The 20,639-nt window shown below is 48.9% G+C and overlaps 2 protein-coding genes across 3 annotated transcripts; both read left to right on the top strand.

Moving 5' to 3' along the window:
- Positions 1 to 885: 885 nt before the first annotated feature.
- DHX33 (DEAH-box helicase 33) lies at positions 886 to 13,803 on the top strand. 2 transcript variants are annotated; one of them, XM_074596265.1, is made up of 12 exons: positions 886 to 1,156; positions 3,019 to 3,179; positions 3,900 to 4,127; positions 4,877 to 5,047; positions 5,922 to 6,107; positions 6,819 to 6,930; positions 7,308 to 7,467; positions 7,899 to 7,987; positions 8,548 to 8,675; positions 9,239 to 9,442; positions 10,351 to 10,437; positions 11,198 to 13,803. In XM_074596265.1, the coding sequence occupies exons 1-12, from the start codon at positions 967 to 969 to the stop codon at positions 11,504 to 11,506; spliced, it is 2,025 nt and encodes a 674-aa protein (XP_074452366.1). In that variant the 5' UTR covers positions 886 to 966; the 3' UTR covers positions 11,507 to 13,803. The 2 variants fall into 2 exon arrangements, with proteins under 2 accessions (XP_074452366.1, XP_074452367.1); XM_074596266.1 differs by lacking the exon at positions 886 to 1,156 and adding an exon at positions 1,434 to 1,535.
- A 1,539-nt stretch (positions 13,804 to 15,342) lies between these two features.
- C1QBP (complement C1q binding protein) lies at positions 15,343 to 20,249 on the top strand. Its single transcript, XM_074596275.1, has 6 exons — positions 15,343 to 15,655; positions 16,014 to 16,164; positions 16,618 to 16,705; positions 17,636 to 17,731; positions 18,555 to 18,677; positions 19,807 to 20,249. The coding sequence occupies exons 1-6, from the start codon at positions 15,418 to 15,420 to the stop codon at positions 19,954 to 19,956; spliced, it is 846 nt and encodes a 281-aa protein (XP_074452376.1). The 5' UTR covers positions 15,343 to 15,417; the 3' UTR covers positions 19,957 to 20,249.
- Positions 20,250 to 20,639: the final 390 nt, after the last annotated feature.

The raw sequence follows: 20,639 nt of genomic DNA on the forward strand, positions 1-20,639 counted from the left end.
TTGTGTACAAGCAGCATCTTAGATTCTCATAAACCAAACTGGTAAATCTGTTTGTATCTGGATTTTATCTGTTAAAGGTTATAAAAATTTAAACAGATTATTTTTTTTTCCAAAACAAACTTTAAATCTTAACTCTCTAGGAGTACTAAAAACATTCTGAGCAGTGTTGCCTCACAGTATCTTTTGAGACAGGAAATGGATCAAAACCTTTTTTTAGTTCAGCTTCTAAGAGCCTCTGCGTAGTTTGCTGGTGGCACCTTAGAGATGAAGCTGAAGGACTGGGGCTGTGGCTGGGATAAACCCTCTGGAAATGGTGATGTGCCCCTTCCCAAGGGGACCTCCTGTTCGGTCATGCAGCTTGTCCATCCTTGCTCTTCCGCAGCTGCCTTCCTCGCACGCGTCCTCCCTCTGTGCTGGAGCGCTGACGGCTGTCCCCTGCTCTGTACAGATCGATGCCGCGGTGTCCCTGCCTGGGAAGAACTTGGGAGTGTCGCTCACTTGTACCCCAGGACAAAACTGACTTTTGCTGCCAGACTGCTGGCTAACCTGGCCTTTAATTGCCCTTGAGACTGTTCTCAGGCCGCCTGTCCCACAGAGAAGTGTGTTTAAATACCATGCTCCTCCTGGGAGGGTGCATCACCAGCCATGTGCGATGTCAGGGATCAATCATAAATTGGAACAGCATCGCTCTTGAACCCGCCTCTCTGAGATGTTACCTGCTAGTCGGCTCTCTGCCTGTTTTAGCTGGAGTTTTCGCTCCCGTGGGCGTCCCCGCCATCCCCTCTCCCCCAGGCCGCACGGTGGGGGTCACCCATTCCCTGCAAATGGCGCCCACAAGGCCTCAGGACTACATCTCCCGTCATGCCCCGCTCCGTGCGTCGGGTCACGTGGGCGGCGCCCTGACGCTACGGCGGGGCGGGAGCCGTCTCCCGGGCGACGCGCTGCCCGAGGCGCGGCGGCGGGGCGATGCCGCAGGGCGACGGGGCGCCCCCGGCCAAGCGGCTGAAGGCCGCGCTCCCCGCCATGCTGCCCGCCTCCCCCCCGCCGCGCCGGCACCCGCCGGCCGCCGACTCGCAGCGCCGCGGCCTACCCATCTTCCAGGCGCGGGGGCCGCTGCTGAGCCGGCTCCGCGGCCTGGACAGCGCCGTCCTCATCGGTGAGTGCCGGGAAACGGGCGGGCTGCGGCGGCACCGGCAGCGGGTTTCCTCAGCGCCACAGCCGTGAGTCGCGGCGGCGGCCCGAGAAGGGCAATGGGTGTCCCCAGGGCTGGTCCGGCCGGGTGTTGGGGAATGGCGTGGCCTGTGAGAAGTTGCACAGAAACGGTTTGGACAAAAATCTGAAATGCAATACATTAGTCATGTTTTTATTCTTGAGCGCTGGTTGGTTAAGGCAGCTGATGACTTAATTTTTACGAAGAAAGCAAAAATATTTCATCTTCCTCTCCGCTTCACCATCCACGTGGAGTTCCATCAACTTAAAGCTAAGCGGCAAAACCTTCTTCAGAAAAACGTGTCCTTTCAGATACATTTTCAGGGGTATTCACTGATTTTGTTATACTTTCTTTGAGTCCAAGCTAATAAGTTTTTTTGTCTGACTTTTAGGAGCCGAAGACATACAGCTGGAAGTCTAAAGACTCAGCATTTTTTAGAATTAAATGAAAAATGCTTTGCATTTCATTCCTACAAATGATCTCTTAAAACAAAATCAGACGTGGTAAATGATAGACATGACTGCGTTTATCTCCTCTCCTCTGTATAATCCTGAGATTGTCATTATTACTTTCTAAATATGCACTATAATATGCCACTTAAAAATTTGCAGCTGTGGAATGAGCTAAAAAGCTCACTCGTGCTATTTCCAATCTGCGGCTGCAGTGCTTACAATGTGGTTTTCCAGTTCCTCTCTGCTTGGTGGTCATCCTTCTGAACTGCTCACTCCTCCGTCTCTTGTCAGTTCTCACCTTGCTCCCCGGCCTGCTCTGTGCCGTTGCTGTTTTGCAGGGACTGAGAGTACAGGGCTCTGTTTTGTAGAGCCTCGCACTCTTCCAAGCAGAGCAATCCTTCTAACAGGCCAGTAGGAAGCTGAAGGGATCTCATTTGAGTTACAGATGTGTTTTAAGCTGTAATAAAAAGTGCAGGAAAATGACAGTGATGTTGAAAACATTCTCTGTGCTTCCCTGCACATTACACTTCAAGATGGGTCTGCTCGCAGTGCCTCAGTGCCTGTAAGCACTGTGATGTGTGCTGCTTTATACTAGGCCCAGTACATTGGGCTTTTTGTTGCCGATGCTGCGGTAAGTACTGATGGTGGCTGTCTGTGTGCTTTTGCCCATTGCCGTCTTTGGTAGAGGCCGTCTGTGTAGACCACACAGAGTTTTTGTTGGAAATACCCCTGGGGGGAAAGGGGATCGTGCTAGTTGTGTTGTGTGCTCGTGCTGTGTGGATGGAGAAGACGTTCACCTGAGCCTGAAGGGACCCTCTCTGATTTCAGGAAGGCGCAGAGGAAGGCTTGCTGGCTTGTTGGTGCCCTGAGTGCTCCTCTAAGAGAGTCTCAAATCATAACTTGCTACTTGCTGTTGTGACAAAAGCTTTGCTTTAATTTGCTTACAGCTTTACTGTGAAATTTCCTAGTGTGTAGTATAAATATATGCATTAAAAAAAATAATCAGGGTCTATTCCTTGCTCTGCATGATTGTCTTCTTATGTTGGCTTATGTGGCAACCAACACTTCATATCTGGACAGACTGGAATATGTTTCTAAACCAGAGCGTGGCTGGAGAGAACCTGGGTTTTCTAGTTTTGTTGAGGAGTGGTCTAGTGACTAGAGCAAGGTGTTGGGCTCTGTCCCTGGCCTGCCACTGCTTTACTGTGTGACTTTGGGCAAGTTGTCCAACCTCTTCCTGTCTCCAGCCTCCTCATCCTGAAATATGATTAAAAGTTAACATTAAAAGATGAGTTGTTACGTGTCATTTGAAGATGCTATAGAAGCAAAAAACTCTATTCCTTTGTTCTTTTTTAGGAGAAACTGGCTCAGGGAAGACCACTCAGCTTCCTCAGTACCTCTACGAAGCAGGAATTGGCCGCCAAGGCATCATTGCTGTGACCCAGCCTCGCAGAGTAGCTGCTATATCCTTAGCTACCAGAGTCTCGGATGAGAAGAAGACAGAGCTGGGGAAACTGGTAGGTTGTGTTATAAAGTCTTTAGAGAGTTGGTTTAGTTCTGCAGTGCCAGTGGGAATGTATCAGGCCTTAATAGGTAAGATAAACAGCCGTAGGAATAATAGATAGTCTTAATTTAATAATATGCCTGAATGGAAAAAAAAGTCTTTTTACTTGCTTCCATGGCTCAGAGAGGGGCGTGTTTGACTCTGTCTCTGTGGTATTTTACTTCTTGATTATTATCTGTGTTCCTCCGTTTGAAAAAAATACTGGTTAATGAATAAAACAAAAATTATTGCACTCTCTTTGATACACATCGGTCCCTGTATCAAAAGTCACTGTCATGGAGAGCAGAGTGCTGAATCGGCGCAGATCTGTGAATCTGTGGGAGAAAAGTGGAGGAGAAAGACTTTACATAAAGTCTTCGGAGAGCAGGGAGTAGCTTCTAGCAGGGGAGGAAGGAAAGGAGACCTCAAGCATTTATGATGAACTTACAGTTGGGGAAAAAGCCAACTGGGATACATGTTGAGACCATCCTTTGGGTGGATTATTAGATTTGCAAGACTAACTGCTCACAGTCTGCAAATACACTGTTACGCTTTCCACGGTGTTCTTGGAGTCCTGGTTGGCTCTGTGCGATGCGTTGACCAGAGTGCTTTGCATTCCTTCTTTGTGGTACGATGGCCATGAGAAATGCAAGTAACTTTGTGCTTGTGCTTTCTGTAATGGTCACTTCCGTAGGTTGGCTATACTGTACGCTTCGACGATCTTACATCTGATGAAACTAGAATCAAGTTTTTAACAGATGGGATGCTGCTTCGCGAAGCTATTGGGGACCCTATGCTGCGGAAGTACAGCATTGTCATCCTGGATGAAGCCCACGAGAGGACGATCCATACTGATGTCCTCTTTGGAGTGGTGAAAGCTGCACAAAAGAAACGAAAGGAATTGGGCAAATTGCCACTAAAAGTACGTGCGTCTAGGACAGCAGCGAGGGGCAGGGATGGGGCTTGGACCCTGAGCGCTATGAGTATCTCCTGGCATTTGCCAAAGCGTTTGAAATTTCAGCCTTGACTATTTTCCTGTTCCTAAAAAGCCCCTTTAAATCTGAATAGAACTTATGATGCGTGGGCCTGGTGTGACACATCAAGGTTTCTGGTCACATCCACGTTACCTTCTTTCCTAACAGCCGCTTGGGTGTGAGCTATAGAGTAGACACATTGTTTGTGGAGGCTTTGGTACTGTTGCTGAGAGCACCCTGGATACAGGAACTCTCTGATACGGCAGCTGTAGGACATGCTCACATTGGGGAGGGAGATTGCCTGTGTGTGTCAGGTGCACAAGAATTTATGTGAGTACATGAGAAAGTGTGTGAGAGCGTGTTGGTTTTGATGGGGAGGGCATGGAGGAGACTGGTAGGGTCCTAGCAGTCAAGACCTTTGTGCAGCCTACGTTTTTGGGTCCTTAGGTCCGTTTATTAAATGTTGCAAGAGAATTTTAACAAGTCTTTGCTCTTCTTATCTTACCAACGTGTTATGCTTGCGTGATACCAAAGCTGATGGCTTTAACAAGGAAAGGTCACTCTCTTCTGTCCCAAACCCTGTGTGCCTTTTGCTGTTCCAAGCATATATCTCAGTCTCAGGAAGCTGGCTTTTGGCTAGTCCTGACTGGTAAGTGTCTAAACTGCAGTGCTAACCCATCTTATACTCACATTGAAGGTGATCATCATGTCAGCTACGATGGATGTTGACCAGTTCTCCCAGTACTTCAATGGAGCTCCTGTTCTCTATTTAGAAGGCCGGCAACATCCCATTCAGATCTTTTACACCAAACAGCCTCAGAGTGATTACCTCCAAGCAGCACTGGTGTCAGTCTTCCAAATCCACCAGGTATGGCCGTCTCGTCAGGTTTGCGCCTCCCTGGGGCTGTGGATTGTTGCTCAAGGGGGCGCACAGAAGACATGGCTTGAGCTTGATACTGCCAAATCAGAGATGTCCCTGAGGTCTGCACTGCATTCTCCAGGATAGTTGGGGAGCATGCTGGGTTAGAGAGTTGGATTGGCTCAAAATGCTGGTGTTTTTGCAAAAGGGAGAAGAAGAATTGGAAGTGGTCAGCCGTAAAGAGCCTTGGCTTGCTAGAGAAATCCAGGCATAAGCTGACAGCAGCATGGAGATTATTCTAATTTCCTGTCAAAGTGTAACCACAGAGCAAGTAGACATCTATTAAAATAACAGTTTATAGGCATTTTGTGACTAAATGTTTGAATGTGAAACTGCCAGATAGTTAAGCTAAATCATTTAATAAAGCTGTTTATTACCCACATAAAATGCTGCAGTTGATAGGATTGTGGGACTTGTACATCAAGACTGGAGTTGAAAGGAGGCTGCTACGCAAAGCTCTCTCATGTCAATTCATATCTAATACCTAAATGTTTCTCTCGCCTGTATTTGATGGCTTGTACCTGGATGCTTGCTGGTTCTCTCACATGTCCTGGAAAGTTATTTAACAAAATAGATATGTGACCTTAAATGATTCCTCCATCCTGCTAAGACTCAATCCTGCAAAATGAGGTTTACTCTTCACGTCTGGTGAATCCATTGGGAACTTCAGGCTGCTGCATACCTTGCACAGCTCATGTGCCTTTTCTTTCTTCCTTACCTGCTTTGCTGACTTGCTGTCAGGACGACATCTTTTTACAATCTCAGTTCTCCCTCCTTATCCAAACCATCTTAACTTCTCACTTGCTTTTTCCTCTGGCTCCAGGAAGCACCCTCTTCTCAGGACATCCTGGTGTTTCTGACTGGTCAGGAAGAAATTGAAGCAATGACCAAAACCTGTCGAGACATTGCCAAGCATCTCCCTGATGGCTGCCCACAGATGGTGGTGATGCCTCTTTATGCTTCTCTGCCCTACTCTCAACAACTCCGTGTCTTTCAGGCTGCCCCCAAGGTGAGGTTATGTTGGGTAAACGAGATGAGTTTGTCTGTTTGCTTCCATGAGTATTTGGAAGAAACATGTGGAATTTAAGGGGTTAAAGTAGTCTGTACTGATAGTAAGTAATAGTCTCCACTGTCTACTGACTTTGGGCTCAATGATTCCAGGGTGATATATAAGACGATGCAACTGGGATGGTATTAACAGAGACATACGATAAGTCATCTGGGATCATAAAAAGAACAAAGGATTAGGGGGAGTGAAAAGGGCAGAGGAGTTGAAATTTGTGTCCATATCACAAAAACTCTACAGCAGTTAATGGCCAGCCAAATACTAAGAAAGCTAAAAACCTGGGCATATTTGGCAGGGCCATGAGGAAAGGAAATTGTGCTGCCTCAGGCTTTTTTGTACCTATTCAGCAGATAAATAAGAACTCAGATCTTGTCTGTGTGCCAGAAATGAAACCAAAATGGTTTAAAGACATATTGCTAACAGCTGTCCTGGGTGGCGTGTTTTGTTGCAAGAAATGTAAGCACATGTTTTAGAAACTGATTAGGAACTAGAGATTTTCTTAATTTATGAGAGCTGGCATAGCGAGCATGGTATGTGGTCATAGCATGCTGCAATATGTGGGCTTGGCCCGTGCTGGCCAAAAGTAGTAGCGTTTTTTCATTGCAGCTAATCTAAAATGGCTTTTGACTGGCTTTAGTTTGCTCTTCCTTCCAGGGCTGTCGCAAAGTGATCCTCTCCACCAACATCGCAGAAACCTCCATCACCATTGCGGGAATAAAATACGTTGTGGACACAGGCATGGTCAAAGCAAAGAAGTACAGCCCTGGTGAGGAATTCTGAGGAATGATGCAGAGATTGTTTTCAGTTTTGTAGAAGTTATTTGAGGCAATGAGCCCTACTGCGAGCTGATTTAAAACATTGTCTGCACTGTCTAAATTAATATCCTAGGTTTTAGGTGTGGGGTTTTGGCAGGGGTTTTTTTGAGTACCCCTTGCAGGGGTAAATATCTGTCAAATGAATGGTCTCTTCATGGTCAGAGCACAGGATAATTACCTTTGCTTGAGGGTGCTAAACCAAGTGAAGTCTGAGCGGCGTTTGGATGGCAGACCCTGGGATTTTTTTGTTGTTAATCTTACAAAGTTATGTTTTTCAAAGCTGTGTGTTGCGCAGACATTGGCTGAAGTGATGCTTTTTCATATACAGAAATTGGTCTGGAAGTGTTGGCAGTGCAGCGGGTGTCGAAGGCCCAGGCTTGGCAACGAACAGGGAGAGCAGGGCGAGAGGACAGTGGGATCTGTTACCGGCTCTACACAGAGGATGAGTTTGAGAAGTTTGACAAAATGACAATACCCGAGATACAGAGGTGAGAAAAGAACCCTGATACTGTCACACTTCTTGCCACATCGCTCTTATGTACTGTTACAGATGGAGCTGTGTAAAGAACTGAACAGCAAAACTGGGTCTAGGGTGTGACCGGTTGACTTTTAAGAAAAGTTAAGTCTGGAGACTAAACAGAAAAACTAGGAAGCATTTGCTCAGGGTGGACATTTGGGCTCTGAGTCTCCAAACACACACGGGCAATAGTTCTCTTGACTTTCTTACAAATTTTGGACTCACCTCCTGCCCTTTGTGGTTTAGGAAGTCAGTTTTCACCAGCCAGCACTGGACTAGTCTCTGCAAAGTTGCAGCACAGATCTGAGGACTCCATCTCAGCTTATAGGCAAATAAGAGAAAATAAAAAAAGAAGAAAAAAAAAGAAGAAAACAACTCAGTTGTTTTTTTCTGCCTATGCAGGTGTAACCTGGCCAGCGTGATGCTTCAGCTCCTGGCCCTGAGAGTCCCCAATGTGCTCACCTTTGACTTCATGTCCAAACCGTCTCCTGGTAAGCAGTTACAAGTGAGTCATGGAGGATTTGCTTAAAAATAATGTCTTCAGGCTGGCCAGAGAAGATGGAGTACGGGAGGTCAGGGCTGTGAAAGGGGAGCTGTCTCTCTCTGCTGCATCATCTCTCAGTGGTCCAGAAGCCTCAGATTCATTCACTGCTCGTTGCTTTTGCTCAGCCTCATCAGAGCAGCCAAGGTTAGGGCAGAGAGCTGGGGAGTCCAGCTTCCAAACAGAGCCGGGAGCAGTTTTGAGTCATAAAGAACATGAAGATGGGCCTTAACTGCCAAGGAAAGCCATAGAGAATCTCACGCAGCTTCTGCTGAAAGCTAGAGATGGCAGCTTTAGTTTTGCCTCTGTTTTTCTTACTCAAATCGGAAAATGTTATTGTTCTATTGGATAGAGGGGGATAAACCACAGTCTGGGGCACTCATTCCTCTAAGCGGAAAGTACTTGTCCCTCTGGCCAGGGGAAAGAGGTAGTGATGGTACCAGCTGATCCTTCACATCCCTGCCAGTGTCAGCCGGGGGCCTCACAGCCTGAACCTTCTTGTTTTGACAGATGCTATTCAAGCAGCGATTGAGCAGCTGGAGCTGCTGGGAGCTGTGGAACGAAAGGAAGATCAGCTTGTCCTAACCCCCCTGGGAAGGAAGATGTCAGCCTTTCCACTGGAACCAAAGTTCTCTAAAGTAAAAACTACAGAAAAATTAGCTAATTTTTATCTCATGTACTCTTCCCAGTACCATTGCCATTTCTCTTTCAAACTCCTTAAACAAGGTCTGGATATGGGGCAACTGCAGTTGTGCTAGTACATCTGCAGTGCATTGATGAAGCACAGATTTATTTCCAGCAGCTGTGCTGGTTTGCTTGTCATTTGTTGTTTAATTCAGGGAGATTTTTTAAAAGATAATTTATTTCCTCTGCCACCTCTGAAGGTGAAACAAAGCTAATTCCTTTGCAGTTTCTGGGATTGCTGGTATCACTGTTTGGCAGTTTCATGAAGTGTCTCACGCTGTAGTTGATGTTAGTCTCCATGTTTGTACTCTATATTAACTGGCCAGTCTCAGGAAAGAGCATGACAGTTGCTTGGTGGGTCCATAAGAGGATTTAGAGTTGTCTCTAGGCCCAAATATTTATGAAATTACCTTAGACAATGCTTGGTAAAGTGCCTGGGCTGCTGGTGAGCAGAAAAGTCTGCCCATCTGAAGTGGATTTGGTGGACCACAAATCAGTTCTGTTCTGTGGTTTGCAGACCATCCTCCTGTCCCCCAAGTTCCACTGTACGGAAGAGATCCTGACCATCGTGTCGCTGTTATCAGTGGACAGTGTCCTCTACAATCCCCCCGCGCGGCGGGATGAAGTGCAATCCATCCGGAAGAAATTCATCTCCAGTGAGGGGGATCATCTTACCCTGCTCAACGTGTACAGGGCCTTCAGAAATGTCAGTGGCAACAAGGTAGGATGCTCTGAGGATGCCAGTGCTGTCTGGGCTGATAGAATCATAGAATGGTTTGTGTTGGAAGGGGCCTTAAAGATCATCCAGTGCCACCCCCTGCCCTGGGCAGGGACACCTCCCACCAGCCCAGGTTGCTCCAAGCCCCGTCCAACCTGGCCTTGAACCCCTCCAGGGTGATGAGGAGCCTTTTTGGCATACAGCAGTGACATCTGCATCCTTCGCGGTTGATGCAATATGCATCCTTCCAAAGGAATGAGAAGAGAGGACTTACTCATCCTTTGCCATTGGGTAATTGGAGAAAGCTGTTCAAGTGCTGAAGGAGTCCCCAGAAAGCCGTAGCAGAACTGGTTATCAAAAGCTTCGTGAGGCCAGTTCTGTAATCAGAGCCAGGGCTTTTCCTTCCCTGCTTCCAGCTGGGAACAGGAGGGAGTGGGAGAGTGTTGAGACTTGCTGATAAATACCCGAGACGTGCTGTTTGGCAGGATTCATTGCAAAAACACTGAGCGTATTTACAAGCAGATTTTGATTTATCCTACCCTATAAACTCCTCAGTTTGATTTGTAGATCTGTAGCCTCATGTACCCCATTCCTTGCAGCATCTGTCATTCTTATGTCATTTGTTTTCACCACCTGTGGGACAGCAAGTGCTGTTTCACAGCGCTCAGTGATCTTGCAGGGCAATCCTGAGTGGGAAGAGAACAACAACGTGCCGTTTCTTGGCACTGTGGGAGGGAATGTAGACAGAGGGGAGTAATCAGGGGTAGAAATCTAACAAGGAAATGGGCTAGCACCTTTTCTCTGAGAAAGATTGTGTATTTGGAGGATTCTGCTTTTCATGGTATCGAAAGACTGTTGTGCTTCTTGGGTAAAGAAACGGCCCCTTCTAACTCCCGATGTCTCTGCTGCAGGAATGGTGCAAAGAGAACTTCGTCAACGGCAGGAACATGATGCTTGTGTCAGACGTCAGAGCTCAGCTCAGGGACATTTGTGTAAAGGTAACTTGTTGCCATACTGAATTTCTCTGTTTCACCTGTTTGTATTTTTCTGTTTGTCCCCAAGCTGATTTCGCTGTGCACCAAGTCCCAGGGGTGAGAAAACATGGTTTTATTTTCAGTCTCCTGTGAATAGTCAGGTAAAACTCCTGACTCCACAGCTGCATCCCAAAATCTCAGAGCTGCAGGGCTCAGTGGGTCAGAGAGAGGTGAGGAGAGAAGGGGAGCTCTGGGAAGGCTTCTCGGGTAGAGGACAGTTTTTCCTAAGGGATTTCACTGCTCTAGTGTAGATGTGACTGCGCTGTGTGCGCCACTGAGTGATGTCAGCCTCAGCAGCCCATGTGGGCTGGCTTCTTCACGGAGTCGGGCATTCAGTTTAACAGCAGCTTTCACATCAGCTCTGTTCCTGCCAGTCGCAGAGTGTAAGGCGCAGCGTGGGAGCTGCTGCTGAATTGCTTGCGGTCTGTATGTGACACAGGAGCCACTGTGCGGCACCCCTGTCCTGCTGTGAATGCTAGCTAGCCTAAAACTCACTCCTAGAAGGAGAGTCTCGATCCATTTTGCGGCTCATCTTTTGTTTGCTATTAGCCTGGATTAGCATCTACCTGAGCTGAATTCCTAGCAGTCCTTTTGTATTTCCCACGCTAGCAGGATTTCTGACACAATATTGCCTGATCTTGGCAGCCTTCTAAATGGGGCTGTGTTTCCCCACGAGGGTGCGCATACAGGCTTGCTCTGACTCTCGTGTCTCGCTGTTGAACAGCTATCGATGCCCATCGAGTCCTCCCGCTCAGACACTGGAAACATCCGCCGCTGCCTGGCTCACAGCCTCTTCATGAACGCGGCGGAGCTGCAGCCGGACGGCACCTACAGCACCGTGGACACTCACCAGACGGTGGCCATCCACCCCTCCTCTGTGCTCTTCCACTGCAAGCCGGCCTGCGTGGTGTACAACGGGCTGCTTCACACCAACAAGTGCTACATGCGGGACCTGTGCGTGGTGGATGCGGACTGGCTGTATGATGCAGCGCCTGACTATTTCCGCAGGAAGCTCCGAACAGCCAAGAACTGACCTCTCGGTCTGGGACCGGCAGGTCCAGGGTTTTTAGGCTCACCCTATAAGACTAATTGTTTTGTTTTGTAATGAATGTATGGGAGCAGTAGAGCTTTGCCTTGCAAATCAGGTAAAAACCTTAGGGGAAAATGGCTTCTCCATGAGAGCCAGACTTCACGAGTCTCCGTGGCTTAGAACAATCATCCCTTTTTTAACAGTTAATCTGTAAAAGAGGAACGTAGTACGTACTCTGTGCGCGTGTGTATGTGTGTGTGATAAATCTATACTGGGGGGGAAAAGGGGAGCTGGTATCAGATTCCAGTTTTTAACACTGAAGTTTAACAGGCTTGTATATGAGGAAACTAAATCCTAAGAGCTCTTTGAGCAGTGCTTGTATCCTTAGCAGGTTTTATTGGGGAAAAAAAAGGAGAAAAAAGTTTTAAATGTCCTCATACAGATGAAAAAAATGCCTTTTTTTACTATTTCTAGAAGGGAGGTGCTACTGTCTTTTACCTCATCAAACATCTTTCTTCCCGCATGTAATGTTCACCGTCTTATTTGGGAACCGTGCGAAGGCCAGTAATGGGAACGTCTGCTTGGGCAAGGTCTTCACTGCCTGTGTCTGAGCCTCAGGGGCGGGCAGTGGTTTCTTGGAGAGGCTGTCCAGCTGCCTGCGTGTTTGGCGTCATCTTTGTTCACCCTTTTGCTGTTAGGGCATGTTGTTCCTCAGCAGATACTTCTGGCTTTTCCGACTCTTGTCCGTGCACTTCTAGCTTTGGAGTTGGCATGCCGTCCACAACAGCTAATCGGGCCAACTTCAGGAAGACTCAGCAAAATGAGAATGAAGATGTGGTTTAGCGATTGGGCTTCCTTTAAAGGTCCTTGATTCTTCAAATGTTTGTCTTCTGCACTGACACTAGTGCTTCTTCCCCCTTCTGCCTCCCCCAACCCTGTCCCAGTTATACGTTGGTTTTCCATTAGAAGTTTGGAGCTTGACGTTGTCAAGAGCCACAGATCTACCATTAGTTATCTATTATTTGTTTTTTCTTCCATATTCCCGTGGCATCTGCCTGTCTCTTTTTTTCCTTTTGGAGAAAGTGGCAATAGCAAACTTAATAGTCTTCTTAAATACTGGAATTAAGAAACTAGTGCCACTCCAAAGGGAAAACTTGTTCTTGAATGTGAAGGAAGGTGGATTTATTCCATTATCACTGTGTGTTGATGGGGGAAAACAATGTGAGTTGTTTTTAAGTGATATCCTAAGTAGTTCTAAAATAACCTCTCTGGGAGAGGTAACTTCCAGTTTCAACAGAGTCTGTTGACATAATCTAGTAATTTATACATATTTTTGGATGAGTTGAAGCAGGTTAGGTGTCTGAAAGGGCGGGGGAGGAAGCTGTTCTGCACAGGCAGTGTCGTTGTGTAACATAGCGGGGTTAGTTTACAGGGGCTGTGAAGGGATTTTGGTGTTTAGTCCTTGTAACCTTCAAATAGCAACTTTAAAAAAAAAGCGTATGACACATGAATGGGGCTGCTCAGGGATGCACTCATATTGGCTATTGGCAAGCCCTTATTCACCCCCTTTGCTCGGGGAGAGCTGCTGGCTTTGCTTGTGATCGGTGGGGACAAGCTGCATTTGCCATGTCATAATTTGTCCTTTCTGGTTACACGCATCACAGTTACAGAGCACATTGTCATACGCCTTTTCTTTGGGCTCCAGTGTTGGCTTACCTTGGTTTTCTCTTTGAAAACAGGGGCAAACCTCTCTTTTGTTCTTTTTTCTTATTTTTAACTGGAATGTCACTTGTGCTGATCTGCAAATCGCTGTCTCCCAAAGAGCGTGAGTAGGTACCTGGCATACCTGGAAGGGTCTCGTCTCTCAGCCTGTTCCTAGGAAGGGAGATACTGAACGTCTGCAGGGGTGCAGTGGAAATGGACACGCATCCCTTTGTCGTGCCTCTTTGCAATATTGTTCTTTGGTGGTTTGAGAAAACAAGGAAAAGGAAAAAAAAAAAAAGGTGAGTAGGGCACAGGCGAAACTTGCCACTTTTGTATGTACGCCCAGCTGCAGTTCTGGATTGGTATTTCAGGAGTGTGCAGCTATTTCAATTGTTCTCACTCACACGAATTGCAGGGATTTATCAAAGCACTGTATCTTGGTTTTACAGACACTGCATCTGTAGGGGGAAAATGGAATATAAGCACATTTTGTTTGGGCAGTCTAATTTCACAGTCCGGTTAAGGGAGGGGATGGGTGTTTATTTAGAACTAATTTGTATCTTTTTCCCAAAATAAAGAAGTGATGGCAAAAATCCAAGCCCTGTGTGGTGTTTTGTGAGATATGAAAGCTGTGTGGATGGAAGAAACGATCGTAGGACATTCAGGTATGAGTCCCAGCATTTTCTTGTGGGAGTGTCTTTATTTTAAGCAGTCTGGGGTGTCTGTGTGCAGGTGTTAAAGACGAGGTGTTAAGGTGGGTCAGTGAATCTGTGCTTTGCGTGCAGAATGGACCCCGTCGTTATGCATGCAGTGCTCAAACACCGGGGTGGAGCTGGGAGTGAAAATCCTGGTCCTTCAATGCGATGAGGGGGGATATCGATGCTCTCCTGCTACAGCCTTGCGGTGAGCAGCAATGGGCCTTTTGTGCTTCTGCTCAATAGAGGGCAATGGTGCCAGCTTTTAGACAAAGGGAACGCCTTATGCCAGGAAACAGTTTGTTTTGGTCAATCGTCCCTGTAAAATATTTATTGCTAAAGGAAAAAAAAAATAATTTTTTCTTTTTCTGAGTAAACTGCTGAGGTCTTGCCAGAAAGCCGACTATTCTAGCAAAGAGTGGGGCAATGTATGGCAGTGAAGCTTTCACCGTGTACGCTGCTTTTTCTTGGTGCAGCCCAGGGAAGCACCAGCACTTCACCGCACCCCTGGGGCTTCCTCTGCGCCTTCACTGAGACCCGGCCTGAGCACCGGGCAGGGAGAGGCAGCCAGTACATGGCGTCCCTGCGCCATCCTCCTGTCCTTCCCTTTTAATTTCAAGTTAAAATAGCAGCGAACACGAGCCAGCAGTGTGCCCAGGTGGCCAAGAAGGCCAACAGCATCCTGGCCTGTGTCAGGAACAGTGTGGCCAGCAGGACCGGGGCAGTGATGGTCCCCCGTACTGGGCACCGGTGAGGCCCCACCTCGAGGGCTGTGTCCAGTTTTGGGCCCCTCACAATAAGAAAGACACTGCGCGGCTGGAGCGTGTCCAGAGAAGGGCAACGGAGCTGGTGAGGGGCCTGGAGCACAAGTCTGGTGAGGAGCGGCTGAGGGCGCTGGGGGTGTTCAGCCTGGAGGAGGCTGAGGGGAGACCTTCTCGCTCTCCACAGCTCCCTGAAAGGAGGGGGCAGCCAGGGGGGGTCGGTCTCTTCTCCCAGGGAACAGGCCATGGGACAAGGGGAAACGGCCTTGAGTTGTGCCAGGGGTTTGCAGGGAGGTGCTGGGTGGGGGCACTGCCAGGGGACAAAAATAATCAGAGCGGCTGTTGGATGTGTGAACCAGGGTGGGGAGGTTTTGGATGGATATTAGGAAAAATTTCTTCACCGAGCGGGTTGTCAAGGATTGAAACAGGCTGCCCAGGGCAGTGGTGGAGTCACCATCCCTGGAGGTATTTAACAGGCGTGTAGACATGGTGCTGAGGGACATGGTTTAGGGTGTTTTTTGTCGGTGTTGGGTTGATGGGTGGACTCGATGCTCCCTTCCAACCCGGATGACACTCGGATTCAGTGACCGATCCTATTGCCTTTCTCCCTTCTGCCGGGGCCGGGACTCGAACCCTCGTCCCTCCTTTCCCCGCCGCGGTGGCCGCCGGGGCCGGAAGCGGGTGGGTGGGTTCCGGGGCCGGCGGTGTCCTCTGCCCGCCCCGCCCCGCCCCGCCGCCCTCTCCCCGCCGCACCATGCTGCTCGCCCGGGCCCTGCGCGCCGCCGCCGCGCTGCGCCCGCCGACCCGCCGCCTCCTCTCCTCCTCCTCCGCCTCTCCCCGCGCCCTCCTGCCGCCGCCCGCCGCCGCCGCGCCGCCCCTGGCGCGCTCCCTCTGGCAGCTGGGCGGCGGCGGCGGGCGGACAGCGCTGCTCCGCCCGCGGCGGGGCTCGGCCGGCGGCGTCTCCTGCGGCTGCGGCGGCCTCCACACGGAGGGTGAGCGGGGGCCGGGGAGGAGAGTCCCGCCCGGAGGGGAGCGCGGAGCCGGGGCGGGCTGTGAGGGGACCCGGAGGGGGGGGACGTTGTGAGGCGATGGAGCGCGCCCGCCCTTGGGGCACGTGCGCTGCGCCCCCCCCCGGGCAGCACGTGGCGGGAGGGGAGGGGCCCGTCCTGCCCCCGGGCCTTTCCTTAACACCCCCCTCCATCCATTCCTTAACACCCCCCTCCGATCCTTTCCGTAACCCCCCTCCATCCATTCCTTAACACCCCCCTCCGATCCTTTCCGTAACCCCCCTCCAGCCCTTCGTTAACCCCCCTCCAGTCCTTTCCCTTACCCCCTCTCCTTTCCCGCCAGGCGACAAGGCCTTCGCCCAGTTCCTGACGGATGAGATCAAAGAGGAGAAGAAGATCCAGAAGCACAAATCCCTGCCCAAGGTGTCCGGGGGGTGGGAGCTGGAAGTCCACGGCACGGAGGCCAAGCTGGTGCGGAAGATCGCCGGGGAGAAGTAAGTGTGGCCTTGGAAGGATTCATCAGGGCCAGCCCGTGCACCCGGTGGGCTATTAATAATAATCACCAGATTTCCCCTTGTTCTACTGTTACTTTTATTACTGTCGGTCCAGTCTGCGCAAACTGCACCTTGTGGAGGCTCTTTATTTTACCATCTTGAGCCCAAGGCCCCCGGCTTGCTACTGTATTCTGTGTTATAAAGTTTCATTCATTAAAAATAACAGTTTAGGCTAATAAAACTTGTAAAATGCTCGTTTGTGAGAGCAGCTGGAGGAAGCCAGCTCCATTCAGGCACGGGTTTTAAACTGCAATACGTCATCTTGTTGATGGTGCGCGAATTCAACGGGTGCAGCTGGTAACGCTGTCCCCACGACAAAAACTCCAAGTAGAAGAAATTTTGATGGGTATTTTTTGAGTGCGTTCAAAGTAACGGCTTCTGTTTCTTTTGCAGGATAACAGTCACATTCAACATCAATAACAGCATTCCACCCTCGGTTGATGACGAACCACAAGAAGAGCAGAAACCTGATGAGCAGGAGGTAACTTAGTGTTGATGTGCTCTTGAGTGACGGGTACGCAGAGGGACATTAGAACCTTGCCCTTGAGCTCTAAGGGATTTTCTTCCTCTCCCACTTGGTATTTGGGAGCATGAAGTCACAAAATGCTGATTTTTCTGTGTTGGCTGTGACCCTCCTCTCTGCAGCAGAAAGGCAGAGCAGGGTGAGAGCGAGCAACAAGGAGAAATGGCAGGAACTCGGGCGTCTCTTGCCTTTCCAACCCTCTGCAATAAGTACTGCCTTTTGTACTTAGCTAGTGTAATCCACCGTGCGGGTGGGCAACATCAACGAAACACAAAGCTGTTCGCATGCCTTCGCTGGTGTGGTTTTGTTGGTCAGAAGTGTCTCGCTCCTGTTTAATAAGACTGTTAATAAAAATACCTGTAAAAACTGTAAATGAGCAGTGTAATTTGAGGCAGATGGGTTCATCTGCAGTGATGCTGATGCCCAGCGAGTTGGGCGCGCAGCTCCTCCGCGTGTAGCAGTTAACTTGCACTTTCTGAAGGGCAGTATTTATTGCAGCGCGTTGCACTCAGCCGGGTGGGACGATGGTGGGGGATGCTGGGGACACTGGTACGTCGCTCCCCCTCCGGGCGTGCCTGTGCGTGCTGAGAAGGCGCAGTGCACTTCACAGTGTGTGTGTCTGCAGCCTCCCTGCCCTGCCATGAAGGAGGGCAGGCACGAGCTGCTCCTGCTCTCAAAGCAGCCTGAGCCTGTTGCCCGTTCCTGTCACTCTGGGGGGACCTGTCGAGGGGAGCTGCAGGCTCTCGGGGTTGGCAGGGGGTGGCAGATGCTCCCAGGAAGAGGGTGACAGGGGACAGCCTGCACTGGATGGGCTGTTGCTGGACTGTGCTGTCATCTCTTCAGCTCCTGTTCAGACTCTAGTGCTGATGCAACTGTTCTCTTTTTTAGCCTGAGCTTACATCAACTCCAAACTTTGTTGTGGAAGTGATAAAAGATGACACGAAACAGACGCTTGTCCTTGACTGCCATTATCCCGAAGACGAGGTGGGTTTCAAACGGGCCGTGTGTCAGCCATAGCCCACTCTGGGCCGTGACTGCAGTGTAATTGTGCCGCTGTTGAATCTAACTGCTTTTTATAGTCTCTGGCTTTTCTGAATCGGCAGAAAATGCAGTCTCCTCTTATCTCTCTGTTTTTAAACACAAAGGAAAAGGCATGGTGTTTGCAAGAACACACTCTGGGGGGCAGATGTTCCATTGCATTCCTCACATCCTGACCTTGCCTTTCCGATCAGCTGCTCATTGCCCAGTTCATTGAGTTGCATCGGAGGGGGAGGCATGGCTTAACTTTAGCAGCCTGGCAACTCGAGAGGGGTAAAAACAGGAATGGCCAAAACAAGACAGATTTAATACAGTGTGTCAGTAACTTGAAAATCTCATTGTTGTGAGGTGTCACAAAGAGAAGTAGGGCTTAAAAAAAATAAGGGGGGGACACACGCACACGCATAGAGTTGAGAGCTTTGGTTCAGACTGATCTTTGTGGTTTATTTTGTAAGCCGTCACATCATTTATGCAGCCGGTCCTGGCTGACAAAGGTTAGATGTGTGAAGATTAGACCCACACAGAAGAGGTTATTGTATCTTTGTGAAAATCAGGCTGCTGACGTACATCAGGTCACTGCTGGTGTTCTGAGCTCCGAGGGGATTTCCTGCATTCTCCTGCATGTCTGTGCCTGCCTTCACCGGCACAGCTTTAATACTGGTCTCAGGGTTCAGCCTGCAGCGTGATACGCCGTGCTGTGGGATGAGATGGCTGAAGGCGCCCAGCAGTTAGAACCGATGTCTGTCTTACATCTCATCTCCTGTTTCAGGTTGGCCATGAGGGAGAGGAAGAAAGTGATATTTTCACGATTCGGGAGGTCAGTTTTCAGCCCACCGGAGAGTCAGATTGGAAGGACACCAACTACACCCTCAATACGGATTCCCTTGACTGGGTAAGCGCTGCTAACGCGGCCGGAGCCTGCAGAGGCACCTCAGCCTGCCTCGCCTGGCGCTCTGCCTCTCAGTTAGGAGTGAGTCCTGTCCCCGCTGCCTGAGGCGAGGGATTTCCCTGCTCCACCCCATGAGACGGCGGTTCTGCTGCAAACAGAGGATTATTACCTGGTCCCAGCAGTCGTGCAGTGCTGGCGGCATTACTGCCAGTCAGAGACCGACATGCCAAAACTTGTTCTGTTCCAGGTTTTATAAGTTGGTGATTTCCTAGCAGCTATGTTACATTTTAGAGATGCTTTGACACTTACTCAGATATCTTTTAATCTATGTGTTTAATAATGTAGCTTATCAGACACCATGTGTACACATCTGCATTTTCTGGGGTTTCCAGGTATGTTTTTATAGTGGTGACACTAAAAGCCAGTATGCCCAAGAATCTGGCAACTGCTTATATATTCTCATTGCCAGCCTTTCAGAAGCTTAAATCTTAGTTGGAGGCTGTGTAAATGTGTATGATTTGTTATCTATTCAGATTACAGAAGTCCAAAGTTAATAATTTGCTCAGTAATATTGGTCTGTTTAAAAACAAAACAACAAAAACCAAACAAGAAACACATGACGGGTATTAGCATCACTGCATTAAGCAGTAATAATGAATCTCTTCTGAGGAGCAAGGGGGGAACCTGCAAGCAGTGACATATGCTGGAGTTGCAACAGTTAAGTAGGATTAAAAAGAAGGAGGAAAAAAAACCAAACTTGGTGATTGTAAAAGATTTAGTCTCTCAAACAAATATTTACATCAGATACCACCCTTTCCAGACACCATTAAAGCGATTCACCCCCAAGGCCACAGCACGGTGGGTGTAATCTTTGATGGACTTCACCTGCTGACTCCTACAGTCTGTTGATCATCTCCCGAGTGCAGCTCGTTTGTAATGTTGGATTTGGGTTTATATGACCTGTTCCAGGTCCCCCTCCCTCCAAATGTTACCCCAAGGCCAGGCCTGCCGAGAAGGGGATGGGGAGCTGCCTGGTGTCCTGCGGGAGGTGGGTTTCATCTTCCTGGGATGATGAAAGCAACCTGTCCCCAGGTGTGCTCTGCTAAGGAAGTTTCCTGTTCATTGCTTCCAGGCTCTGTACGATCACCTAATGGATTTCCTGGCTGATCGAGGAGTGGACAACACGTTTGCTGATGAGTTAATAGAGCTCAGCACTGCGCTGGAGCACCAGGAGTACATTAAATTCCTTGAAGACCTTAAAAGCTTTGTCAAATGTCAATAGGTTAGGGCAGGAAATGTATCTTCAAGTGTGGGTATTCCACGGCACTGCTCCAGCCAGCAATACCTAAATATATCTTCACAACAGATGCGGAGAGTAAGTAACTTTGAATTTGGAAACAAGCATTGTGGGAGAATGAGGATTCCTGATTGTATTTGGGGATTTGTATTTATGTTGCAGCCCACATCAAGGTCTCTAACATTACCGTCCCAGAATTGCCTCACCCTACTTGACGGTTTTTGTACAATTAAGAATGAATGTGAAGAATAAAATCTGTTCAACATATCACTGAAAAACTGGTGGTTTCCTCTTCTTCCTGCGGTACCATTGCTGACCAGGGAGCTGCCATAAAAACCATGGTGGTGGTTGCCTGGGCCGGTGTTAATACAGCTGCCCGCAGAGCTGCTGCTGCAGAGTGGTGCATTGGCCCAGAGTCTTCTCCCCGGAGAGCTATTTGCGCACCTCCAGCCACACAGTGTGCCTCTGCCAGAGCTGTGGCCGGAGCAGGAAGGTTGCCAGCCAGGCCGTGCTAATTATGAATGGGAGTCTCATTCTACACGTCTGGGCTGTTTGCCTGCGTGTTAGGGACTGGAATTCACTATGCTTGAGGAGCTGTTTTAAAGAGGGATGTGCTGCCCATAACCTAGTATATTAGCATTAAAGTAGCTATTTTGGAAAAATATGGC

Source organism: Larus michahellis, chromosome 7 (assembly GCF_964199755.1).
Source record: "Larus michahellis chromosome 7, bLarMic1.1, whole genome shotgun sequence".
NCBI lineage: Eukaryota > Metazoa > Chordata > Aves > Charadriiformes > Laridae > Larus > Larus michahellis.

What these genes read in the sequence shown, in the direction of transcription:
- DHX33 (XM_074596265.1), top strand. Translation starts at nt 967, where the DNA reads ATGCCGCAGGGCGACGGGGCGCCCCCGGCCAAGCGGCTGAAGGCCGCG. An exon ending in TGGGCAAATTGCCACTAAAA is followed by an intron (nt 4,128 to 4,876) that starts GTACGTGCGTCT and finishes CTCACATTGAAG; the next exon opens with GTGATCATCATGTCAGCTAC. An exon ending in AGCAAAGAAGTACAGCCCTG is followed by an intron (nt 6,931 to 7,307) that starts GTGAGGAATTCT and finishes TTTCATATACAG; the next exon opens with AAATTGGTCTGGAAGTGTTG.
- C1QBP (XM_074596275.1), top strand. Translation starts at nt 15,418, where the DNA reads ATGCTGCTCGCCCGGGCCCTGCGCGCCGCCGCCGCGCTGCGCCCGCCG. An exon ending in CGGCGGCCTCCACACGGAGG is followed by an intron (nt 15,656 to 16,013) that starts GTGAGCGGGGGC and finishes CTTTCCCGCCAG; the next exon opens with GCGACAAGGCCTTCGCCCAG. An exon ending in AGAAACCTGATGAGCAGGAG is followed by an intron (nt 16,706 to 17,635) that starts GTAACTTAGTGT and finishes TCTCTTTTTTAG; the next exon opens with CCTGAGCTTACATCAACTCC.